The following is a 23,159-nucleotide window of genomic DNA, read 5'->3' as shown; positions in this document are numbered from 1 at the left end:
GGTTATGAAGCAAGTCTTGGGAGAAATTGGAATAGGAATAAAGAATCCTAGCTACCCACCTTATCCTCTAACCAATACACACAACACGTCTCCCTTCACTAATGTAAGTGGGAGCATTCAGTTTCCTCTGGCCTATGCTGCTATTAAACAAACCACAACCTAGGAAACTACTGACTGTAGCTGTGAACACATGTGGCCACTGTGACAAAGCTCTGTCCTTGCCTCCATGAGTCCCGTGTTTCCTGGCAGATTTAGCTAGCCTCAGAGGCTCACTGTGACCCTCCACGTAACCCTTCTCTCTCTAGAGACAAGGGTCACAGTCTACTGAGCCATTTTCATCATAAGCCAGCAAGGGAGGTGAGGAGAAGTTATCCTTCCTTGCATAGTCTCTGTTGTCTCCCAGTCTCAGTGATTAAACGGGGCAAAGGTGGGGGGGGGGGGAAGCCCAGGCCCACCCTCTATTCCAGGCTCCAGCCTAGAGACCCTAATAGTATCAGCCATGGTAGCTGACCTTTTAGAAACATGACATGTACAATTCCCTGGGCTACTTCCCCCACAGCAGCCCTCACTTCTTCAAGCTCCACTTCACCCTTACCTCAGGGTCTCCTTCCTTGTGCCTGATATGGTGTGTACTACTCAGCCTCTCCAACCGCGCAACTTCTTCCCACAGCTCCTGACATGCACCCCCACCTGACTGACTGGGAGGCTTTTAACTAGTTTCAGCCAGCCCCTGATTGGCTTTAGGTGTCCCAATCAACCTAGCATTCTCCCTGCCTTCTGGAAAGTTCTTAATTGGCCCCAGGTGTCTTAATTGACCTGGAGCAGTTTCCATTTCACTTAACCTGGTACCAGGGATTTGTTTAGCCTGGAGCGAATCTCTCTCTCTCGCCCATGACTCTTTCATAGCCTTCTAGCTTGGAGGGAGGTGGGAAGCTGCTACTCCTGCTGCTAGGCCCTAAGCTCTCCCTGCTGCTCCCCTGGCTGGGCCAGACACCCTGCCCCATCCCTGTTCTCTGCTACCTGGTTGCTGGACCCCCCCACTCTCGGGTGCTGCTACTGCTCCAACTGCTGCCCCGGGGGGGCTACTAGCCCACTCCCAGAGAGGAGGAGTGAGGGACCCCAGCCACTGCTGTTGTGGACACCACCACCACCACCTGAGAGGGGTCCTTTCTGCCTGCCTGGATCACCACCTGGAGTTCCTGGAGCTGCTGCTGCTGCTGTGGAGTCTGCTGCCTGGAGCTGCTGGAGCCCGAGGAGGAGAAGGAGAGGACCATCTACCAGTGGGGGAGCACCTAGAGACTTTGCAGACCACCGTGGAGGGGGCCCTAAGACTGAGTAACTTTTGAACTGTGCTCTTGTGGTGGGGGTCTTGACTGTGTTTCCAGGGACACAGGGGGTGTGGGGTGGAGCTGCCCCCCGATCCATCTGTGTGTCCCCCCAAACCCCCACCACTATTAACACCACCGCTGCCCCCTCCACCACCCCCACTGGCTGTATACCATCTGCCTCAGCTCCTGCCTCTGGACTCAGCTGCTTGCTTGGCTTGCCACGCCCTATTTCCACTCTTTGGGCCAGAAGAGGCAGCCAGCCTAAAAAGACTTGTGCAAGCGCACGTGGGTGCACGTGCCCCCTCCCGGACTTCCCACCCCACAGCTTTACCCTTTACTATCTGACCCATTTGCTACTTGCAGCTTTGCCCCCCCTTTTTGCCCCAGCCTCGATTACCAGCTTCAAGAAAAGGAGTACTTGTGGCACCTTAGAGACTAACAAATTTATTAGAGCATAAGCTTTCGTGAGCTACAGGTCCGATGCATCCAATGAAGTGAGCTGTAGCTCATGAAAGCTTATTCTCTAATAAATTTGTTAGTCTCTAAGGTGCCACAAGTACTCCTTTTCTTTTTGCGAATACAGACTAACACGGCTGCTACTCTGAAACCTTACCAGCTTCAGTTTGTTTGCCTGCCCCGCTCATTTCCTCCTGCAGCCTTTGTTTGTTTGCCCTGCCCCAGCTTCTAAGGCTAGCCCCTTGGTTTCCCTGCCCTACCTCCAGCCTGCTTAGCCCCTTGCTCCGTGTGCCTGTGCCCCCTCCCATGCGCTTGTGCAACTCCCCATTTTAGTTTCAACCCTTTTCACTGCACCCCGAATGTTGTTGTATCCCCTCCTCCCCAGTGCACCAAGAGGAGTCGGAATTCCACCTTGTGTCGGTGACTGACCCCTAACCCCTGATTGCCCCCCGTCCAGCCCACCCCTTTTTGCGCCCTCCTCCCCTGCCTGCAGCCTAGCGGGGAGGAGTGGTCGACCTGCTTCCTCTCTTCCTTCTGGTGTCTCCCCTTCCCTCCCTGCTCATGATGGCGGGGGATGAGATGGGTAGGGCCCCTCCAGCATCCTAAACTTCCCCTTCCCCGCCTGCCCCTCCATCACCACCCCAAGCTCCTACCTCTGCTGCCGAACCATCTGCCACCGCCCCCACTGGGGCACCAGCAGCGACGGGCACCGGGGTGACCTCCACTGCTGCCATGTCTCTCATCCCCTCAGATTCAGGGGGAGCCCCCCAAGCTGGTGGGAAGGGCCAGGGGAAAAAGAAGGGGAAGGGCCCTGCTAAAAAGACCAGGCCCTCCATGGCAGGGGCTGCCCCCAATGCCCTGGCCCCACCATCGGCTAGGGCGTCCCTCCCCGCTGTTCCCTCCACCAGCTCTGGGTGTCCTTCTCCCAGCCCCCAGGGTGTACGCCCAGGTGGCGGCAGCCCCCCGCCTGCCGCTACGTCATCTCTCCTGCCCACCGCCTCCACTACCATCTATAGCGGCCGGAGCCCCTTTCCCACCATGACCAGGAAGCACGGCGTCCGTTGCCTCCTGGTGCCCGCCTCGCCCCATGTGGAGACCTATGTGCGGGCGTTGGCGAGGGTGGTGGGGCCCACGGCCATTGTGGCAGCCTCCAAAATGTGGCAAGGTTGTCTTCTTCTTAACATCGGAGGCTGCCGCCCAGGAGGCGGTGGAGAAGGGCCTGGCGGTGGGGGGCGTTTTTGTCCCCTTAGAGCCGCTAGAGGACCTGGGCGTCCGCCTGGTCCTGACCTCCGTCCCTCCCTTTCTCCCCAATGCCGCCCTCTTACCCCCCCTTTCTACCTTGGGAAAGCCCATCTCTGTCATCAGCCCTCTCCCGTTGGGCTGCAAAGACCCTGCCCTCCGTCCTTCCTAATCCCCTACCAGGGGGCCCATTACCGGGTGCATTACTCCACGGGGGAGACCCGGTGCTACCTCTGCCAGGCGATGGGGCACGTCCGGAGGGACTGCCCCCCAGCCCGGCAAGGAGGGGCAGCCGGGACCCCCGAGCCCCGGCAGGGCACTGGCCCCGTCATTGCCGGCGCCTCTGGCTGCTTGGCGCCCGAAACCACCCCTCCTCCTTCCCAGTCCACCATTGCTCCCGCTCGGGCCCAAGGGGCACCTCCCCAACTATGCCCAGACGAGCGGGAGAGCCCCGCTCCCGCTGCTTGCAATCTGGTGGGGCCTGTGGAGGAGGGTGCGGCAGGGACACCGCCGGGCATGGGAGAGGGCCCGCCCCAAGGGGAATCTTCCCTCCCTTGTGCTGCCCCACCGTTACCCCCTCGAGTCCCTGAGCCATCGCCTCTGCCCCCTGACACAACCCCTGCTAGCCAGCCCCCGGATGATGCCATGGAGGGCTGGGCCCTAGTCCAGGGGAAGCGGGGCAAGCGGAAGGCTCGAGCTCCGCTCCTCCCATCTGACGCGGAGGCCCCCCGGAAGACCAGGAAGGGGGGCACCGATGCCGAGCCTTCCGCTCTACCCACGGGTGTGCTCCATCCACCGGAGCCGGCTGGGGAAGACGTGGCAGCACTGGAAGGCAGCATCTCCCCTCCACGGGAGTCCCTCCCCTCCAAGACCCCCGAGGCACCATCTGAAACCTCAGTGTGCCCCGAGGCAACCGTCGCGTCAGGTGCGAGTGGGGAGCATCCCGGGGTGGCAGAAAAGATTTCCCGTCCATATATGAGGAGATCGAGGCCCTGGGTCTGACCCCGGTTACCCAGGGGGAGGACGACCCTCTGCCAGCGGACCTTGATATGGGCAATTTCACTACTGCCCCCCTTTCTCCATGTTCCCTCCCCCTAACTGTTGCTTCCGCTCCCACCTTCAAGGAGCCCCTGGACTTCTCCATCAACCCAGCTGCAGAGGGCACCCTGCTGAGAGCCACCGAGCCTGTTGAGGCGACGGCCAGTGCCACGCGGCCGGGACCTGAGCCACCAGGGGCATCCCTCGCTGGTGAGGAGCATTCGACCTCCTTCCCAGGAGAGGGCCCTACAGAAGAGAGTCCACCTCCTGATGCCGTGGCTGCCAAATCCACCATAGAGCTTGCGGCCGGCATCCCTGAGAGCCCTCTTCCCGCCCAAACTCTCACCTCTAACCTGCCCCTGCCCCTATCCCGTCCACCTCCCGAGATGTTATTGCTGCCCCTTGGGCTGCCTCCTTCCCTTTTCCAACAGATGACTCCCAGGGAGAGGCCTTTGTGTTTACCCGTCCCGACCCACCAGGGGCTGCTATCCTCCCTCCACCACCCCCTATTACCCCAGCGTTCAGGCCAACCCATCAGGAGCCCCGTCGGGGGTCCGCACCCTGTCTGCCTGTCTCGGTGGGCCACGGGGCTGTACCAAGGACCCGTCGGGGATTAAGCAGGAGACCGTAACCCCAGCCCCCCATGCGCTGCGAGAGGAGTTGCGGGAGGTTTTAGAAGATGTCCGTGGCTCCCGCAACAAAGTACAGCTTGCTCTCCAACGATGGGGGGACTTCAATCAAATCCTCCGGGCAGCAAGGGCTCTCATGGGGGAGGGTAAAAGGACCGGGAGACAGGGCGCTGTGGCCTACCAGCGGGTCCGCCTCTTCCATGACTCCTTACTCACCTATGGGGTAGGTCACGGACTGCTGTGTGGCCCGTTGGGAGCCGCGAGCATCCCTGCCGGCGAGGATCCCCCCCAGCCCTCCTCATGCCCACCTCTTACCATCGCAACATTGAACACCCGCAGCTGTAGGATGGGTCTCCGCAGGTGCCAGGTGATCTCCTTCCTTCGGGAGGGGGGGTACTCTGTGGTTTTCCTGCAGGAGACCCATATGGATCCGACTGCCGAAGACAGCTGGCGGCTGGATTGGGGGGACAGGGTCTACTTTAGCCACCTCACAGTTCATACGGCTGGAGTGGCAACCCTGTTCTCCCCCGACCTACGGCCTGAGGTGCTGGGGGTCGCCGAGGCTGTGCCGGGCGGCCTGCTGCACCTCCGGGTCTGCATGGAGGGGCTCATAATCAACCTGCCAGGTTGACTACGAGCCCAACTACGAGGTCAACTACTTTTCTATAGCCATCTGGCCTTGCCCTGTCACACCACTCTCAGCATCATTACAATAGGCTCCCACCCTTTCACTGGGGAGGGGTACCAGGGGTTTGCAGTGACCCCATTGAATAAAATGGGGGCCATTTCTAGCGATGCTCAGGCTTGTTCAGCTAAAATAACATTCTTCTCCCCCTTCTCAAACATGGTCTTCACTTTCAGGCTGAATCCTTTCTTGTATTGATTGATTTGTAGTCTGAAGCTATTTGGTTAAAGGTGACTTGAAAGATGGAAATGAGCAGTGGAAATGAATCTGTGCCCTATTGTTTGCTTCCTTATGATCATAGAATCATAGGACTGGAAGGGACCTCGAGAGGTCATCTAGTCTAGTCCCTGCATGTATCCTTATCATGAAGGCCTGGAAGGCAGTTTTGGTTTGTTTTTTATTTGTTTGTATTTACCTTTTGAAATATCAAGGAGTGTTACATTTTGTTAGTTCTGGCTTTGGTGAAGGACTCATTGGAGGTTTCAGAGATGTGAACTGTCAGATTACTAAGCATGTCACTGGGGTTGTTGCATTTTAACAAAGAGAGGGTTTTTTTATCCTAAGCATTTGCGTTAATTGTCAACTAAAACAAGAGCTGTAAACAGCCTGAATCGAAAATCACTTCTGCTCAATTAGTCAGTTTTCACCCACACAGTCTCTCGGATGTGAACTCCAATTAAGTTTTCCAGTTTCACATAGAGTCCTCCTGGAAAAGAAAGGGAGGAGACCAAAGTTGATAATGTAAACAACACCCTCTTATTAATTTGTTTTTTTACTTTCAGTTAAAACCAATTCCCTGGCCTCCTTTTTACATCTTAAAGAAGCAAACAAAGGGCATGGCTACACTTGCAGATGTAGAGTGCTTTGAGTTAAACCAGCCTTTGGAGAGCGCAGTAGGGAAAGCGCTGCAGTCTGTCCACACTGACAGCTGACAGCACACTGTCATGGCCACATTTGCAGCATTTGCAGCTGCATAGGGAGCGGTGCATTATGGGCAGCTATCCCAGCATGCAAGTGACTGCAACGTGCTTTTCAAATGGGGGTGGGGTGGAGTGTGACAGGGAGTGTGTTGTGTGTATGTGGGGGGGAGAGAGTGGGTTTTGTGGGGGCTGAGAGCATGTCAGCATGCTGTCTTGTAAGTTCGGACAGCAGCAGACACCCCCACCCCGCCCCGCCTCTCTCTCTCACACCCAGCATTCCACAGTAATGGTTGCTTTGTCTTGGAGCAGATAAGCAGCCAGCTATCAGAAACGGAGCTTTCAAAGGGCATATCCGCATTCCTACAGCGATTCAAAAACAATGACAACAGTGGCCACTTGACTTAAGGGGATTATGGGATGTTTCCAGAGGCTGGTCAGAGTGCAGTAATGCAACACCTCGTCCACATTGGCGCTGTGGCGCTCCAGCAGGGGCGCAGCAAACATTATTCCACTGGCCAAGGTGGAGTACCAGCAGCACTGTAGCCACGGAGTCAGAGCGCTCTACGTGCCTTGCCAGTGTGGATGGGGAGTGAGCTAGTGCGCCCGGGGCTCCTTTTTGCGCTGTAACTCGCAAGTGTAGCCAAGCCCAAAGAATGTCACCCCTTTGTGGATCAACCAGCTTTAACCTCTTCAAATTATTTTTTCATCTTTGTGTGCCTTGCTGCTGCTTCTGGGCCAGCTGAGCTAAGGATTACAACAGCACAAAGGGCCTGACCTATGGGGTTTCTTCTGCACATGGAACGCACAGTGAAGCTGCATGTCACACACAGACGGGTTACACAGCTGGGCCCTGGGGCAAATGTCCTCTTGACCTTGTGGGCCTCATCAGATCAGCAGCCTCACCGAGGAAGACCTTCCCTTGTACTTACCAACCCAATTTTGCAGATGGATGAGCTCCAAGCAAACATCAGAAAGTTGTGATGCTTATTAGACCTGGGCCCAGTTTATCATTTGAAACGTGCTCATTGCTAGTTACTCCAAGTACGTAAGAATGGCCATACTGGGTCAGACCAATGGACCATCTAGCCCAGTATCCTGTCTTCTGACAGTGGCCAAAGCCAGATGCTTCAGAGGGAATGAACAGAACAGGGAAATTATTGAGTGATCCATCCCCTGTCATCCAGTCCCAGCTTCTGGTAGTCAGAGACCTAGGGACACCCAGAGCATGGGCTTGCATCCCTGAGCATCTTGGCTCAAAGTCATTGATGGACCTGTCCTCCCTGAACTTATCCAATTCTTTTTTGAACCCAATTGTAGTTTTGGTCTTCACAACATTCCCTGGCAACGAGGTTGACTGTGCATTGTGCGAAATAGTGTCTTTTGTTTGTTTTAAACCTGCTGCCTATTAACCGGTCCTTGTCTTATGTGAAGGAGTCAATAACATTTCCTTATTCATTTTCTCCACACCCATCATGATTGTATAGACCTCTGTCATACCCTCCCTCCTTAGCCGTCTCTTTTCCAAGCTCAATGGTCCCAGTCTTTTTAATCTTGCCTCATATGGAAACTGTTCCATGCCCCAAATCATTTTTTGTTGAAATTCCCTGTACTTTTTCCATTACTAATGTAGCTTTTTTGAAATAGGGCAACCAGAACTGCACGCAGTATTCCAAGTGTGTGCATACCATGAATTTATATAGCAGCATTATATTTACTGTCTTATTATCCATTCTTTTCCTAATGGTTTCTAACATGATGTTAGGGTGTTTTTTGTTTTTGTTTCTGTTTTTACGGCTGCTGCCCATTGAGCAGATGTTTTCAGAGAACTATCCACAGTGACTCCAAACTCTTTCTTGAGTGGTAACAGCTAATTAAGACCCCATCATTTTGTATGTATAGTTGGGATTATCTTTTCCTGTGTGCAATCCTTTGCATTTATCAACATTGAATTTCATCTGCCATTTTGTTGCCCAGTCACCCAGTTTTCTGAGACCCCTTTGTAACTCTTTGCAGCCTGTTTTGGACTTAACTATTAAGCAGGAAGGTACTTGTGAAAGGAAAGGACAGGAAGATTTTCACTCCTGCGTGCTGTGGGATACAGGACTGGCCTTACCAGTTACAAGGCCTGGTAAGGAATGTTTGTCCACACAAGACCATAGTGAGGTGCCTAACTAGTGACAGGAATGGAACAGGTTTCTAGCAGGAGTAAGCTGCACCAGTGTGAATCACAGCTTTGCCATCATGTGCCAGCAATGCCCCTCTGCCATGTACATTGGCCAAACTGGACAGTCTCTACGTAAAAGAATGAATGGACACAAATCAGACGTCAAGAATTATAACATTCAAAAACCAGTTGGAGAACACTTCAATCTCTCTGGTCACTCAATCACAGACCTAAGAGTGGCTATCCTTCAACAAAAAAGCTTCAAAAACGGACTCCAACGAGAGACTGCTGAATTGGAATTAATTTGCAAACTGGATACAATTAACTTAGGCTTGAATAGAGACTGGGAATGGATGAGTCATTACACAAAGTAAAACTGGTTTCAGAGTAGCAGCCGTGTTAGTCTGTATTCGCAAAAAGAAAAGGAGTACTTGTGGCACCTTAAAGACTAACAAATTTATTAGAGCATAAGCTTTCGTGAGCTACAGCTCACTTCATCGGATGCATTTGGTGGAAAAAAAAAAAAAAAAAAAAAAAAAAAACCACCAATGCATTTTTTTCCACCAAATGCATCCGATGAAGTGAGCTGTAGCTCACGAAAGCTTATGCTCTAATAAATTTGTTAGTCTTTAAGGTGCCACAAGTACTCCTTTTCTTTTTACAAAGTAAAACTATTTCCCCATGGTATTTCTCCCTCCCACCCCACCCCCCACTGTTCCTCTGATATTCTTGTTAACTGCTGGAATTAGCCTACCTTGCTTGTCACCATGAAAGGTTTTCCTCCTCCCCCCCCCTGCTGCTGGTGATGGCTTATCTTAAGTGATCACTCTCCTTACAGTGTGTATGATAAACCCATTGTTTCATGTTCTCTGTGTGTGTGTGTGTGTGTGTGTGTGTATATAAATCTCTCCTCTGTTTTTTCCACCAAATGCATCCGATGAAGTGAGCTGTAGCTCACGAAAGCTTATGCTCTAATAAATTTGTTAGTCTCTAAGGTGCCACAAGTACTCCTTTTCTTTTTGCGAATACAGACTAACACGGCTGCTACTCTGAAAGCTTTCCTTGTCTATGCTAGGGATTTGTACTGGTGGAACTACATCTGTGGAAGGCCATCAAGGCATGATATTGGAATAAATCCCCAATGTAGGATTTATCTATATCACACCTATGCTAGAAGGTTTTAAGGATAGCATTTTTGCTGGCATACGGCTGCCCTTGTTTCAATGTCACTAGAACTTATGTACACTCATCTGCCTTTGCCATTGACTTCTCACTGCAAAAGGCCATATCAGCAAAAGACATGCTGCACTATGTTTAAGCATCCCAGTGTGCCCCATTCAACTGTCCAGCACCTTATCTTGTGGGATGTTTTCACAGCGCCTTGTGCGATAACTACACTCCCCCTCGGGGAATTGTGGGAATTCCCTTTGCTTCATCCTGGAAACTGCTATTTTCATGCTTTTTTAAAAAATCCCCCCTGTTCCTCTGTTACATCCCATAACCTGCTCTTCTTCACACCCATTTCCAAGCTCTCCCTCTTCCATCTGGCTTTCAGAAGCATGGAGGATGCTAAACTGATCAGTGGAGTTCTCATGTCTATATTAGAGACAAGACCTAAAAGAAAACATGACATGGGTGAAGGGCAGGGAGAAACCTAAACTCCTTGCAGCCAAGGCTGGGGGCCAGGAATATGTCTCACTGTGAAAAACACAAGGGGAAAAGAGGTGGGGAAGAGCATAGAGACAATGAAATGGCAGCCCTGGCACTCCAATGGCATAAACAAAAGCAGAACCTGGCCCATTGTATCCAGTGCTTTCCCAAAAGTGCTTTGCTCCCTAGATCACCCATACTCAAAAATGTTTGCGTTTAAATGGCTTATCTAGGCATTCATACCTCATTGAAGAGACTGGCTGAGGGAGAAGTTGGATATACCTTTGCTGCTATGTTTTGTGAGAGAGAGTTTTCTGCAAGACTGGCTTTAGAGGGCAGTTAATGGAGTTATTTACAGGACCGAGAGAAATAATCTTTTAAAGATGGAGGTTTAGAATTTGTAGGAAATTGCAAAAGGGAGCAAATGCCGCCCTTGATTGTTACTACTCAAGATACCCAATAGCCATGAAGTGCCCTAATGCCTCCTTCGTCTATGGACTTGTGGGAGTTCTCAAGCTAAAGAGGTCATGGCAGATCAATATCTAGGGCCTTGTCTATGCTGTAGCTATACTGGCAAACCTTCCTAGCAGAGAATCGACTTATACAAGTTCTCTGAATGAAACAAGCTATACCCGCAAAAGGACTTTTTGGGTGGTATTATAGCATATATACTACGGCTTTTTCCTGGTATAGCTATGCCAGTTAGGGTGTTGTGTTTTTTTTCACACTCCTAATCAACATAGCTATGACAGCAAAACTTTTAAGCCTAGACCAGACCTAAATGAGAGATGTCTAAGAAAATTTAAATGGGGCTGTGTCTCCAATCTGCAGATATTTACCCTTCTATGAGGTGGCTGTAATATTTTGCTGGAGGATGAGCTGACTGATCCATAATTATTAGTTATTTTTAACCTTGCAAGTGGAGTGTGCATTGTATTCCTATTTTACTGAGGCACAGAGCAGAAGGAAGGATAGTCCGGGGACTAAAGTGCTAGGCTGGACTGAGGAAACCCAGGTCCAATTCCTTGCTATGCCACAGACTGCCTGTGTGTGACCTTGGGCCAGTCACTTCATCCCCTGTCCTTAGTTCCCCATCTGTAAAATGGGGATAATACGTCCCTATCTCACAGGTGTGTTGTGAGTATTAATATACTAAAGACTGAGAGAGGCTCAGATACTATGGTAATGGGGACAATATAAGGACCTTAGATGGATGGAACTGGGCTCAAGAAGAGACCCATGGATGTTCTCATCAAAAGCATTTTTGAATTAAGGTGGTTTTGGAAGGGATAAGGAGATAAATATGCAGAGCGTCCCCAAGCTACCTGAATAACCAAATGAGCATTTTGTTGGTCACGGAAAAGAGGTTTCAAGGAATCTGAGAAATATTGGCAATGAGTACATTTAACCATATCCATCCCCAGGGACAAACGTCAATGCTATCCAACCATCTGGTCTCCTTTTCTTTAATTAAACGAATGAAACCTATGATCACACAGGCGGGCCCAGAAACATTGCCAGAACAAATCAATAGCTGTAGGAAAATCAGATTGCTCATCTCAAATGCACACATGCTATTAAGCAGAGACAGTCTGAATCATCTTGAGTTCATGTCTATAGTACACTGGGTGCCATCAAAAAGCAAATACTGTAGGAGGGTATTGACTTTTCCTGTGTTTAGAATATATATAGTATAGATCAGCAAGATGACAACTGCATCTATATCCATTATACAGCATTCATCACCATGGTATCTGAGTGTGTCACAACATTATAAATTGTATACACCCTCTCTTTTTTTTCCTACCACAAGTTTGCAGGAACTTGACTTAGGGCATGTCTACAATAGATATGATAGAGGTCTATACAATCATGACTGGTGTGGAGGAAGTGTTATTTATTCCTTCTCATAACACAAGAACTAGGGGTCACCAAATGAAATTAATAAGCAGGAGGTTTAAAACAAACAAAAGGAAATATTTTTTTTACACAATGCAGTCAACTCGTGGAACTCTTTGCCAGAGGATGTTGTAAAGGCCAAGATTATAATAGGGTTCAAAAAAGAACTAGATAAGTTCATGGAGGATAGGTCCATCAATGGGTATTAGCCAGGATGAGTAGGGATGGTGTCCTTAGCCTCTGTTTGCCAGAAGCTGGGAATGGGCGACAGGGGATGGATCACTTGATGATTCCCTGTTCTGTTCATTCCCTCTGGGGCACCTGGCATTGGTCACTGTTGGAAGACAGGACACTGGGCTAGATGGACCTTTAGTCTGACCCAGTATGGCCGCTCTTGTGTTCATGTTTTGTACATGCCTAGCAGCATGGGGGCCTGGTCCATGACTCTGGCCCCTAGGGCTGTGGAAATACAAACAAATTAATAATAATTATAATTAATAATAAAATTATGATTTTGAAAACCCAGTTCAATGACTACAGCTTTGACAAAGAACTGGGTCTCCAAAAACGCAAGTTTTTGTTTTTGTTAAACATCCTCAAAGAGACGCTTGCTCTCTGGGAGCAAAGAAACAATGACAGAGTGTGGGTAGCATGCGCCTTAACTTTGTATTTTGTGGTTTTCAGAAGTTTGTTTGTGTTAACTAGAAAATGAAGCATTAATGTTTCAGAGGTTTGAATTGTAGCCAAACTCGATCCTTCCAGAAAGGCATGAGGCAGCCCTGACTCTCCATTAGCAAAACTTTTGGGTGTCTAATATTTTATGAAACAATTGTTTTGAAAGGAAAAAAAGTGTTCGTGCTGCTAACTGTATCTTTATAGACATATGAAGGTCACCAGGGTCTCCCTCAAAACAGATTTTCCTGCCTCTATACAAAACACCAACAGCCATTGATATATTGTTGCAGGCAAGGAGGCTCCAAGTCTGTAGAACCGCTAAGGTGGCACAGCATATTATGCGATGGTTTCTGGGAGTCAGAAGCGCTAGCTTCTATTCCTGTCTCTGCCATGTGACCTTGGGCAAGTCTTTGCGTGCCTCGGTTTCCCCTCCTATATTTTGACTGTCTTATCTATTTAGCCTGTAAGTTGCTTGAGGCAGGAACTATGTGTCGGGATTGTGCTTCGCTCAGTTGTGGTTGAAGCCTCTAAGCATGACTGCAACCCACTTTAATTGAATTGTCTCATTAGAACTGACCTCCCATCTTTTCATGTACTTTGTATATATATCTTCCTACTGTATTTTCCACTCCATGCATCTGATGAAGTGGGTTTTAGCCCATGAAAGCTTATGCCCAAATAAATTTGTTAGTCTCTAAGGTGCCACAAGGACTCCTCGTTGTTTTTGCTGATACAGATTAACACAGCTACCCCTCTGAAACAAGTAACAATGTGTTTTTAAAAAATATATTGTTTGCTTTATATTGTAAGCTTTACTCACTGGAATAGTCGGACTTTAAGGGGACTGCACGGATGTGCTTTGTGTTTGCAAGATCTGGGCCTTACAGGCACGTGTAGTTCTGGCCCTGAAGAGTTTACAAGCTGCTCAACAGAAAAACCAAAAAAACCCAACACAACCCCACCGCGAAGATGGGATGTGAAACAGGTACCAGCCCAGGGGCGGGCGAGCGGGAATGCGTGCAGCTGCAGCCCTGGGGAAGGAGGGACCCAGGAACCAGGCCGAGGGAATGGCTGAGGGGACGCAGCTGGGGCTTGGGGAAACAGGCGCGTGCAATGGGACCCGCGCCAGTCGCCCACGTTCCGGCTGTGCTGGAATCCCAGCCGCGGCGCCGGACAGGTGAGGACTACATCTCCCGTGGCCCCCCGCGCTGCCCGCCGCCATGAGGCGGAGCGCTCGGCGCGCAGCACGCCGGGAGCTGTAGTCCTGGGGGGCCCGGCCGGCGCGCCTCAGGCCTGGCGGCGAACTCCATGTCCCGTGGTGCCCCGAGCGGCGGCGGCGGCCGGTGAGGGGGGAGGCGGCGGCGGCGGCGGCGGCGGCCGGGTCTGAGGGAGCCGGAGGCAGGCAGGCAGCGAGCGGCGATGTCGGTGCAGGTGGCGGCCCCCGCCGTGGAGCTGAAGGAGCTGGGCGGCCCCAGGGACAAGGGGGCGGCCGCCCCCTCCCGCCCGGCCGAGCCGGGGCTTCTCCCCCCGCCGGGGCTCGGCGTGGCCGGGGCGCCCTGCCCGCTGCCGGCCCCGGCCGGGGAGCGTGAGGCGGCGGCGGCGGCGGCGGCCCCCGGCGCGGGGTGCGGAGCCGAGCGGCCTCCCGCGAGCGGCTGCCCCGGGCTCCCCGCGGCCGGGCTCCCCCCCGGGGCCGCCAAGGTGCCGCAGGCGTCGGCCATGAAGAGGAGCGACCCGCACCACCCGCAGCACCGGCACCGGGACGGGGGGGACGGCGGCGCCGGGCGGGAGGCGCTGGTCAGCCCCGACGGCACCGTCACCGAGGCGCCCCGCACCGTCAAGAAGGTAACGTGAGGGGGAGCCCGGGGACGGACCCCCCCCGACGCTGCTCCCCTGAACGTGTGTGGGGGGGGGCTATTCCCCTTCGGGAGGGGGGCCCTGACCCCCTTAATGCGGGACCCCAAAAGGGAAGGGGATTCCCCGGGACTGAGACCCTGCGGAGAGGAGACCCCCCCCCTTCCCTTCATGCAGAGCCTCCTGCATACAAAAATCCTCCTTTGCTTAAGGTGGGACCCCCTTACAGAGATCCCTGGGAGAAGCCCCTCTATCCCCTTGATGGGGGACCCCTTTATAAGCATGCTATGGGACAGGGACTCTCATCCTTGGAGAGGGAAACTCTTCTTATCCTCTGGTATCTCTTTGCCCCCATGAAGAGGCTCCCATAAGCTTCTTAGGAAAGAGAGCCCAGTTTTCCATGGAGATCCTCCCTTGCCAGCCTGCTGGGATGGGGGGGGGGGCAATCTTGGTTCTTCAAGTTTCAGAGTAGCAGCCGTGTTAGTCTGTATTCGCAAAAAGAAAAGGAGTACTTGTGGCACCTTAGAGACTAACAAATTTATTAGAGCATAAGCTTTCGTGAGCTACAGCTCACTGGGGCTCATCTTTGTCTGTTAAGGCTCCTATTCTTCTGGAGAGACCTTCCTTGTGACCCCTTGACAACATACCCACTGTTTGGGGGACCTGCCCCACCTGATCTCTCCCTAGAGAGACCAAAAGCACTAGAACCTGAGACATTGAACTCCCTGAAGAGAGATACACCAGATAAACCCACTAATCCAGCCCTTGGAGAGACCCCATAGTACCCAGGTTGAGACTTTGCCATGTGCTGTCACTATAGGCACCATCTCTTGGAGAAAGAGTGGAGTACCCGTAATTTGATACTTCTTCCTTGGTCATCTTTGTTCTTAGGTTTCAGAGTAGTAGCCGTGTTAGTCTGTATTCGCAAAAAGAAAAGGAGGACTTGTGGCATCGGATGCATCCGATGAAGTGAGCTGTAGCTCACGAAAGCTTATGCTCTAATAAATTTGTTAGTCTCTAAGGTGCCACAAGTACTCCTTTTCTTTTTTTGTTCTTAGGTAACCTTATATTATCTATATCCCCACCATGTGATATCACCCTATTCCTTCATTCCCTTTTTGGAGTTTGCCATCCTTGGAAAGGACACCTGTTTTCCTTCATACTTTCTCCCAAGGACCAGTGCTTGCTTGACAAGACAAAAAGCATGGTCATGGATCTTCTGTGTCATGGATCATGACATTTGACCTTCTAAATCTCCCAGTGGAGGGGGAATATTGATGTCGGTGATGAGTTTCTGCCTGGGAACAGTTCTGCATCCCTGTCTCCAGGTACTTCTAAACTCAGCAGAGATCGGGCCTCAGATAAGGGAAACAAACAATACCCAACCTGAGGGAGCTGATCCTCAGTGCAGTAGGAGCAGAGTATTCATGGAGCAAAACCAACCACCACCTCCATTGCCTAGCATGGTGGGATTGTTTATGGGCTGTGAATCTGTGTGGTTGCTATAGGAAGTGAAATGTGTTGAATGAGGATGTCTGGGTGTACATGTTGTTTCTTCTCCTTCTGCAGTGCTATTGCTTTCCAATTGCTTCAGTGCGTGGGTTTGTTCCAATGACTGAAGGGTTGTCTCTGCATTTATTAAACTAGGTTTACACATCCACGGTCCTTTTGGTACAGTAGTAAATTTAAAGCAAATGTGTGCAACGTTTAAGGCAGTATACAGAAGTAAAACATATCTTTGCTTGGCTTTAAGACTTTCAGGCCTTGTCTTCGCTAGGGAAAAAGTGGATTTTAAACATGTTAACTAATCATTAATGCATGTTAAAATCCTGGTGTAGACAGGATAAGTTATAGTTTTAATATGTTGGCTGGTCAAGAAAAAAGTGTGTTCTCTGTTAGGATTTATCTTGACTGGCTAATCTGCTAAACCTACAATTTACCTTGTCTTCACTATGTTTTTAACATGTGTTTTAATACATTATGTAACATGCCTAAAATACTTTTTTTTTGTAGTGTAGGCATGACCTCTGAGGATTAATAGCCAATGCTTTTTTCCCTCCTTCGATTATTCTCTCCTTTTAGAAGTGTTAGTAGTAAATATTAATTTGGTCTTGCAAAATTTTAGTTGCATAGACAAATATTTTTTCTTTGCATGAGGATATAATTATTAACACACACATCACCATGGTAAAGGCTGGGTGGGTAAATGTGCCTAAATTGGTAAACTTCAGTGATTTTGCAATGCTGTTTTAGTTTAATGATGAGATTGTAATATCATCTGATCAATAGCAAAATGACATGATAAACATTTAGGACCTGATCCTACAAAGTTGTGTGCACATGCTTAACTTTAATCACATTAACTTAATTGGGACAAGAGTAAGTAAAGTTAAGAACCTTTTCTCATGCCTGGTGCTTTAATGTTTGTCCTCATTTTTACTATACCGAGTTGCTGCATGCTAACATTTTTGTACCTACTTCTCTGACGTCTTAGAATTTTGTATGTAGGCCCAAATTTTCAAAAGTGGCCGCTGATTATGGGGATCTCAGTTTTTATGATACTTTGGACCAGACTTTGAGGTCAAAGTCATTTAGTCTTAACAAATTAAAATTCCCAATTGCAACTTACTAATTAGATGAGCTCCCCTTGACTTCAGTTGGAAGTGAGTGAGAGCTTTAAAAATCAGGCTTAAGGTAATTGACATTGGATAGTCATAAAATGGGTATCCAAAATCAGAAAACTTTGGAAACATTGGCATTAGTGACTGTGGTGTGGTAAGTTGGTAAGAGTAGGGGCATGAAAATCAAGACTCCACAATAGATTTACTGTATGTCCTTGGGCTTATTGCTACAACTTGGTTTCAAAATCTGTGAAATGAGTGTACACTTACTTACGCAGGTGTGCATAGCAATTTAATACTCACCTGCCCTACAGGTAAGGCATATTTGTTTATGAAGCATGTTGAGATCTTCTGAGGAAAGGCACTATACAGTTGCAAAATTTTATATTAATATATATGCTCACTTTACAAATTGAAAGTGAACTTTTTTCCTAGATTTCAGCACTGAAAGCAAAGCTTCCTTTCTGAATGTCAAGCTGTGTTGTTTCTGCTTTTTAACATTATCAACATAAAGGTTCTGGAGTCAGAACTGAGCTGGCAATCCTGTTGATTCATGAAGCAAAATAGAACACAGTTTGCTCCTCCATAGCTAGACCGCCTCTGCAATATTGATGGCAGTAAAAGCTGCAGGTTTTGTCTGTAAACTAAGTGGGCTTAAAATTGAAAACAGAGGGTACAGACGCATAGGGTAAAAAGGTGCATCTTATGACAGTGTCACTCGTCTGTGTGTAACTTCATTGTAACTATAAAATTCCTCAGTAAAATGAATAAATCAAAATATGTGCCTGATGCTCATCAGACTGGTGCATCACCTGATAAGTGAGCTGCAGTTGGGTATTTTACTTTGCAGCATATAAATGACACTCATGTGGCTTGTCTAAATGATGATTTTGACCTTGACTCTTCACTAATTTGATTGTATCAGGGAGCATAAGGGTTGAAATGGCTGCTTTTCTATAATAAATTCAATTGTTTGGTGTGAGGGTCTCGCGCCATTTTATTCACTTGTTGTATAGGAGGATTTTTAGATTAACTTATTTTACTCGTGTGTGTTTGCCATTTACTCAATTTCATTCTAATCTATAGTGATCAGTTATACCAGGGTAATAAATGTTTCTCCTTAGGCTGAATTCCCAACTGCTGCTCATAATGAGTGTGGTTTGTATGCCAGTTAGTAAAATCCTATCATTTGGAGGCAGTGTTATAATATATAATACACTTGGGCCCTCTCCTTCAGCATGTATGCAATTTATTTTTAGGTAGCACCTTCTGAATGATATACTCAGACCTTTGTTGAAAGACCAATACTTTAAGTTGTATACAGAGACTCTTGCAGGTAGAAAAGGAAAAGTGACATGTAGAAAGAAAAACAAGTAAAGTAAAGAAAAACAAGAGTAAAGATGAGTAAATTTTAACACAGTGAAGGGCATAGAAAGTGCAGAAATGAGGAAATGCAGTATAATTAAGGGTACCTAAACTCTGATGAATGAGTGAAACATTAGCAGTTGGTAAGGAGTCTGAAGCCCACACCCAATTTGTATTAAAATTGACATAAATTCTAAGTACATGATATTTATACTTCCTTGACAAAGGAATAGAAACTTCATGTTTTTGAATTTACCAGTGATTTAAAAACCTATAGCTGATCAGCTTTGATCGTCACCAAGCAGTTGAGAAATGGACCATAGGCCATATTTAAGACTTTGGAAAGCGTATTTGGCCTCTTGGGGTATGTTCTGAGCATCGGAGCTCTAGCATCTGTAAAACAATGTGCTACGTCGAACAGGAATTGATGAAGGCAAGGTTTTAAAAAATGGCTGAGGTGTTGTAAAGGGAAGACACAGGTCAACTTGAGTGAGAGTCACTTGCAGTGTTGGGAAATTTTAAAGAGAGGACTGAAAGGTAGCAAAGACTGGAGGAGCGGAATTATTTGAAGTGGTTATGACAGTGATAGGGTGCAACAAGTCCCTAGTTATGAAAGCTAAGAAGGGAGTTTTCAGTTGGTGATGGAAATCAAGACAGTGACCATAGTGAAAGATGGGGTAATATAGTCATACTTCTTGAAAGGAGAGAATAGTCCTGGATGCAACATTCTGACCCTGTGAAGTTGAGTGTAAGCCTTCCAAAAGTCTACAAAATGACGTCATAAATATTGAGTCAAGAAATGATGAAAGTGTAAATAAAGATTTCAGCAGTGAGTGTATTCTGAGGACGGTACTGGGTGACTTGCAGATGAGAAGAAAAAGGTTAATGGTCCAGATGTCTCCAAATTTTGTGATTTTTTTTTTTTTTTGGGAGCATAAGTTAAGGTGATAGCCTCAGAGAGACATATGGTTGATTTGTGTATGTATAAAGGAGGCAGAGGGGAATAAATGCATGACATGAGAGATTAGAGGAAATTCTACTCACAAGGAAGAAGTTTAATCTTGAAAATCTTTAATAGGAAATTGAGATCTTGGAGTTGTGGATAGTTCTCTGAAAACTTACACTCAATGTGCAGCAACAGTCAAAGTGAACAGAACGTTGGGAAGCATTAAAAGGGATAGATAAGACAGAAAATATCATATTGCCTCTGTATAAATCCATGGTACGCCCACACCTTGAATACTGCATGCAGATGTGGTCACCCTATCTCAGAAAAGATAAGTTGCAATTGGAAAAGGGCAACAAAAATGATTAGAGATATGGAATGGCTTCCATAGGAGGAGAGAGTTATTAAGACTGGGACTTTTCAGCTTGGAAAAGAGACGACCAAGGGGGGATATGCTAAAGGTCTATAACATAAAGTAAATAAGGAAGTGTTATTTACTTCTTCCGATAACACACATACTAGTGGTCACCAAATGAAAATCTGCAGTGGGTTTAAAACAAACCAAAGGAAGTATTTTTTTCCACACAACACATAGTCAATCTGTGGAACTCCTTGCCAGAGGATGTTGTGAAGACAAAGACTATAACAGGGTTCAAAAAAGAACTGGATAAACTCATGGAGGATAGGTCCATCAATGGCTATTTGCCAGGGATGAAGTCCCTAGCCTCTGTTTGCCAGAAGGTGGAAATGGGCGACGGGATGGATGACTTGATGACTTCCTGTTCTGTTAGTTCCCTCTGGGGCACCTTCATTGGTCACTGTCGAGGACAGGATACTGGGCTAGATGAACCTTTGGTCTGACCCAGTATGGCTGTTCTTGTGCTGTAGATTTGAGCTGATGGGCCAAGCAATAAGGTGAATGAACTGAGGGAGATGTAAAGTTAAATGTTGTCTCTGAAAAGTGATTTCTGATCTAGCATTGAGTTCTCCCATAGGGAGATAAGATATGGAGAAGTGGATCAAGACTGGGAACCTGAGACAGTTTGTAGGATGAGGGGGAGATGTAAAGTCACGACTAGGCATGGAAGAGAAGTAAGATCCAGTCTCACAGTGAGAGTGCTGGAGGCTGTTTGAGACGCCCACAAAATTTAGACTAAGGTATCTAAAGCACACTAGACCAAATAAGAGACTAAAGAAGAATCTAAGAAAAGAGGTAATGTGAGCTTTAAATCTCTCTTATGTGAAGTCCTCTGTGGGGAGGCATAGCATAGGCATTTGTAGTACAAGTGTCTCCTTAATGTCTCAACCTTGACTTGGAGGAACCATCTGTAGTGGGGAGAGTGGAGCACGCTTGCTCGCTCGCGCGCGCGCTCTCTCTCTCTCTCTCTCTCTCTCTCTCTCTCTCTGGCCCATTCATGTTTTCCCCTCTCCTGCGATTTCTGCCACAAAACTGTCACTAATTGACAGCATTGTTGGCTCAGTTTTTGTGATGAGTTCTCAACCCAAGTGCCCTCTAAACTAATTTTCATAATTTGCTAAACATTTGTCAGATAGTTAGAGCTGCTAGTTGCTACTGATTTGAGCTAGATTTGTACCAGTAGCCTAGAGGTGAAAAACTGTGTCTCATTAATAGTGTGAGTCATCCAGCCCCCTGTTTGCAGTAGTGGTTTTTTGTTTTTGTTTTTTCTTTAAAGATAAAGACAGAGTGGTTGATGGCAGTGCTATAAAAAGGAAGAAGGGTTTAGCAAACTCTAATTTTTACATTTGTACCCTAAAGCTTGATAGAAATACTGTACAGTCTGTAAAAAGAAAAGGAGTACTTGTGGCACCTTAGAGACTAACAAATTTATTAGAGCATAAGCTTTCGTGAGCTACAGCTCACTTCATCGGATGCATTTGGTGGAAAAAACAGAGGAGAGATTTATATACACACACACACAGAGAACATGAAACAATGGGTTTATCATACACATTGTAAGGAGAGTGATCACTTAAGATAAGCCATCACCAGCAGCAGGGGGGGAAAGGAGGAAAACCTTTCATGGTGACAAGCAAGGTAGGCTAATTCCAGCAGTTAACAAGAATATCAGAGGAACAGTGGGGGGTGGGGTGGGAGGGAGAAATACCATGGGGAAATAGTTTTACTTTGTGTAATGACTCATCCATTCCCAGTCTCTATTCAAGCCTAAGTTAATTGTATCCAGTTTGCAAATTAATTCCATTTCAGCAGTCTCTCGTTGGAGTCTGTTTTTGAAGCTTTTTTGTTGAAGGATAGCCACTCTTAGGTCTGTGATCGAGTGACCAGAGAGATTGAAGTGTTCTCCAACTGGTTTTTGAATGTTATAATTCTTGATGTCTGATTTGTGTCCATTCATTCTTTTGCGTAGAGACTGTCCAGTTTGGCCAATGTACATGGCAGAGGGGCATTGCTGGCACATGATGGCATATATCACATTGGTAGATGCGCAGGTGAACGAGCCTCTGATAGTGTGGCTGATGTGATTAGGCCCTATGATGGTGTCCCCTGAATAGATATGTGGACAGAGTTGGCAACGGGCTTTGTTGCAAGGATAGGTTCCTGGGTTAGTGGTTCTGTTGTGTGGTGTGTGGTTGCTGGTGAGTATTTGCTTCAGATTGGGGGGCTGTCTGTAAGCAAGGACTGGTCTGTCTCCCAAGATCTGTGAGAGTGATGGGTCGTCCTTCAGGATAGGTTGTAGATCCTTGTTGATGCGTTGGAGAGGTTTTAGTTGGGGGCTGAAGGTGATGGCTAGTGGCGTTCTGTTGTTTTCTTTGTTGGGCCTGTCCTGTAGTAGGTGACTTCTGGGTACTCTTCTGGCTCTGTCAATCTGTTTCTTCACTTCAGCAGGTGGGTATTGTAGTTGTAGGAATGCATGATAGAGAACTTGTAGGTGTTTGTCTCTGTCTGAGGGGTTGGAGCAAATGCGGTTATATCGTAGCGCTTGGCTGTAGACAATGGATCGAGTGGTATGATCTGGATGAAGGCTAGAGGCATGTAGGTAGGAATAGCGGTCAGTAGGTTTCTGATATAGGGTGGTGTTTATGTGACCATCTCTTATTAGCACCGTAGTGTCCAGGAAGTGGATCTCTTGTGTGGACTGGTCCAGGCTGAGGTTGATGGTGGGATGGAAATTGTTGAAATCATGGTGGAATTCCTCAAGAGCTTCTTTTCCATGGGTCCAGATGATGAAGATGTCATCAATGTAGCGCAAGTAGAGTAGGGGCATTAGGGGACGAGAGCTGAGGAAGCGTTGTTCTAAGTCAGCCATAAAAAGGTTGGCATACTGTGGGGCCATGCGGGTACCCATCGCAGTGCAACCCCTCAGACAGAGACAAACACCTACAAGATCTCTATCATGCATTCCTACAACTACAATACCCACCTGCTGAAGTGAAGAAACAGATTGACAGAGCCAGAAGAGTACCCAGAAGTCACCTACTACAGGGCAGGCCCAACAAAGAAAACAACAGAACGCCACTAGCCATCACCTTCAGCCCCCAACTAAAACCTCTCCAACGCATCAACAAGGATCTACAACCTATCCTGAAGGACGACCCATCACTCTCACAGATCTTGGGAGACAGACCAGTCCTTGCTTACAGACAGCCCCCCAATCTGAAGCAAATACTCACCAGCAACCACACACCACACAACAGAACCACTAACCCAGGAAC

General features: G+C 48.1%; 1 protein-coding gene across 2 annotated transcripts in view; it reads left to right on the top strand.

Annotated features, from left to right (window-relative positions):
* The first annotated feature begins 14,031 nt into the window (after positions 1–14,031).
* Positions 14,032–23,159, top strand: part of AHCYL2 (adenosylhomocysteinase like 2) — a 216,815-nt gene continuing 207,687 nt past the window's right edge. Inside the window, exon 1 of one of the 2 annotated variants that reach the window (XM_038394246.2) lies at positions 14,032–14,525. In XM_038394246.2, the coding sequence (XP_038250174.2) occupies positions 14,103–14,525 (423 nt within the window). In that variant the 5' untranslated portion in view covers positions 14,032–14,102. The remainder of the gene's footprint in view (positions 14,526–23,159) is intronic. The other variant, XM_038394264.2, reaches the window with a different exon arrangement.

Source organism: Dermochelys coriacea, chromosome 1 (genome assembly GCF_009764565.3).
Source record: "Dermochelys coriacea isolate rDerCor1 chromosome 1, rDerCor1.pri.v4, whole genome shotgun sequence".
NCBI classification, from domain to species: Eukaryota; Metazoa; Chordata; order Testudines; family Dermochelyidae; genus Dermochelys; species Dermochelys coriacea.
Note: the sequence above shows the minus strand (reverse complement) of the source record. Positions and strands in the feature narration are given on the sequence as shown.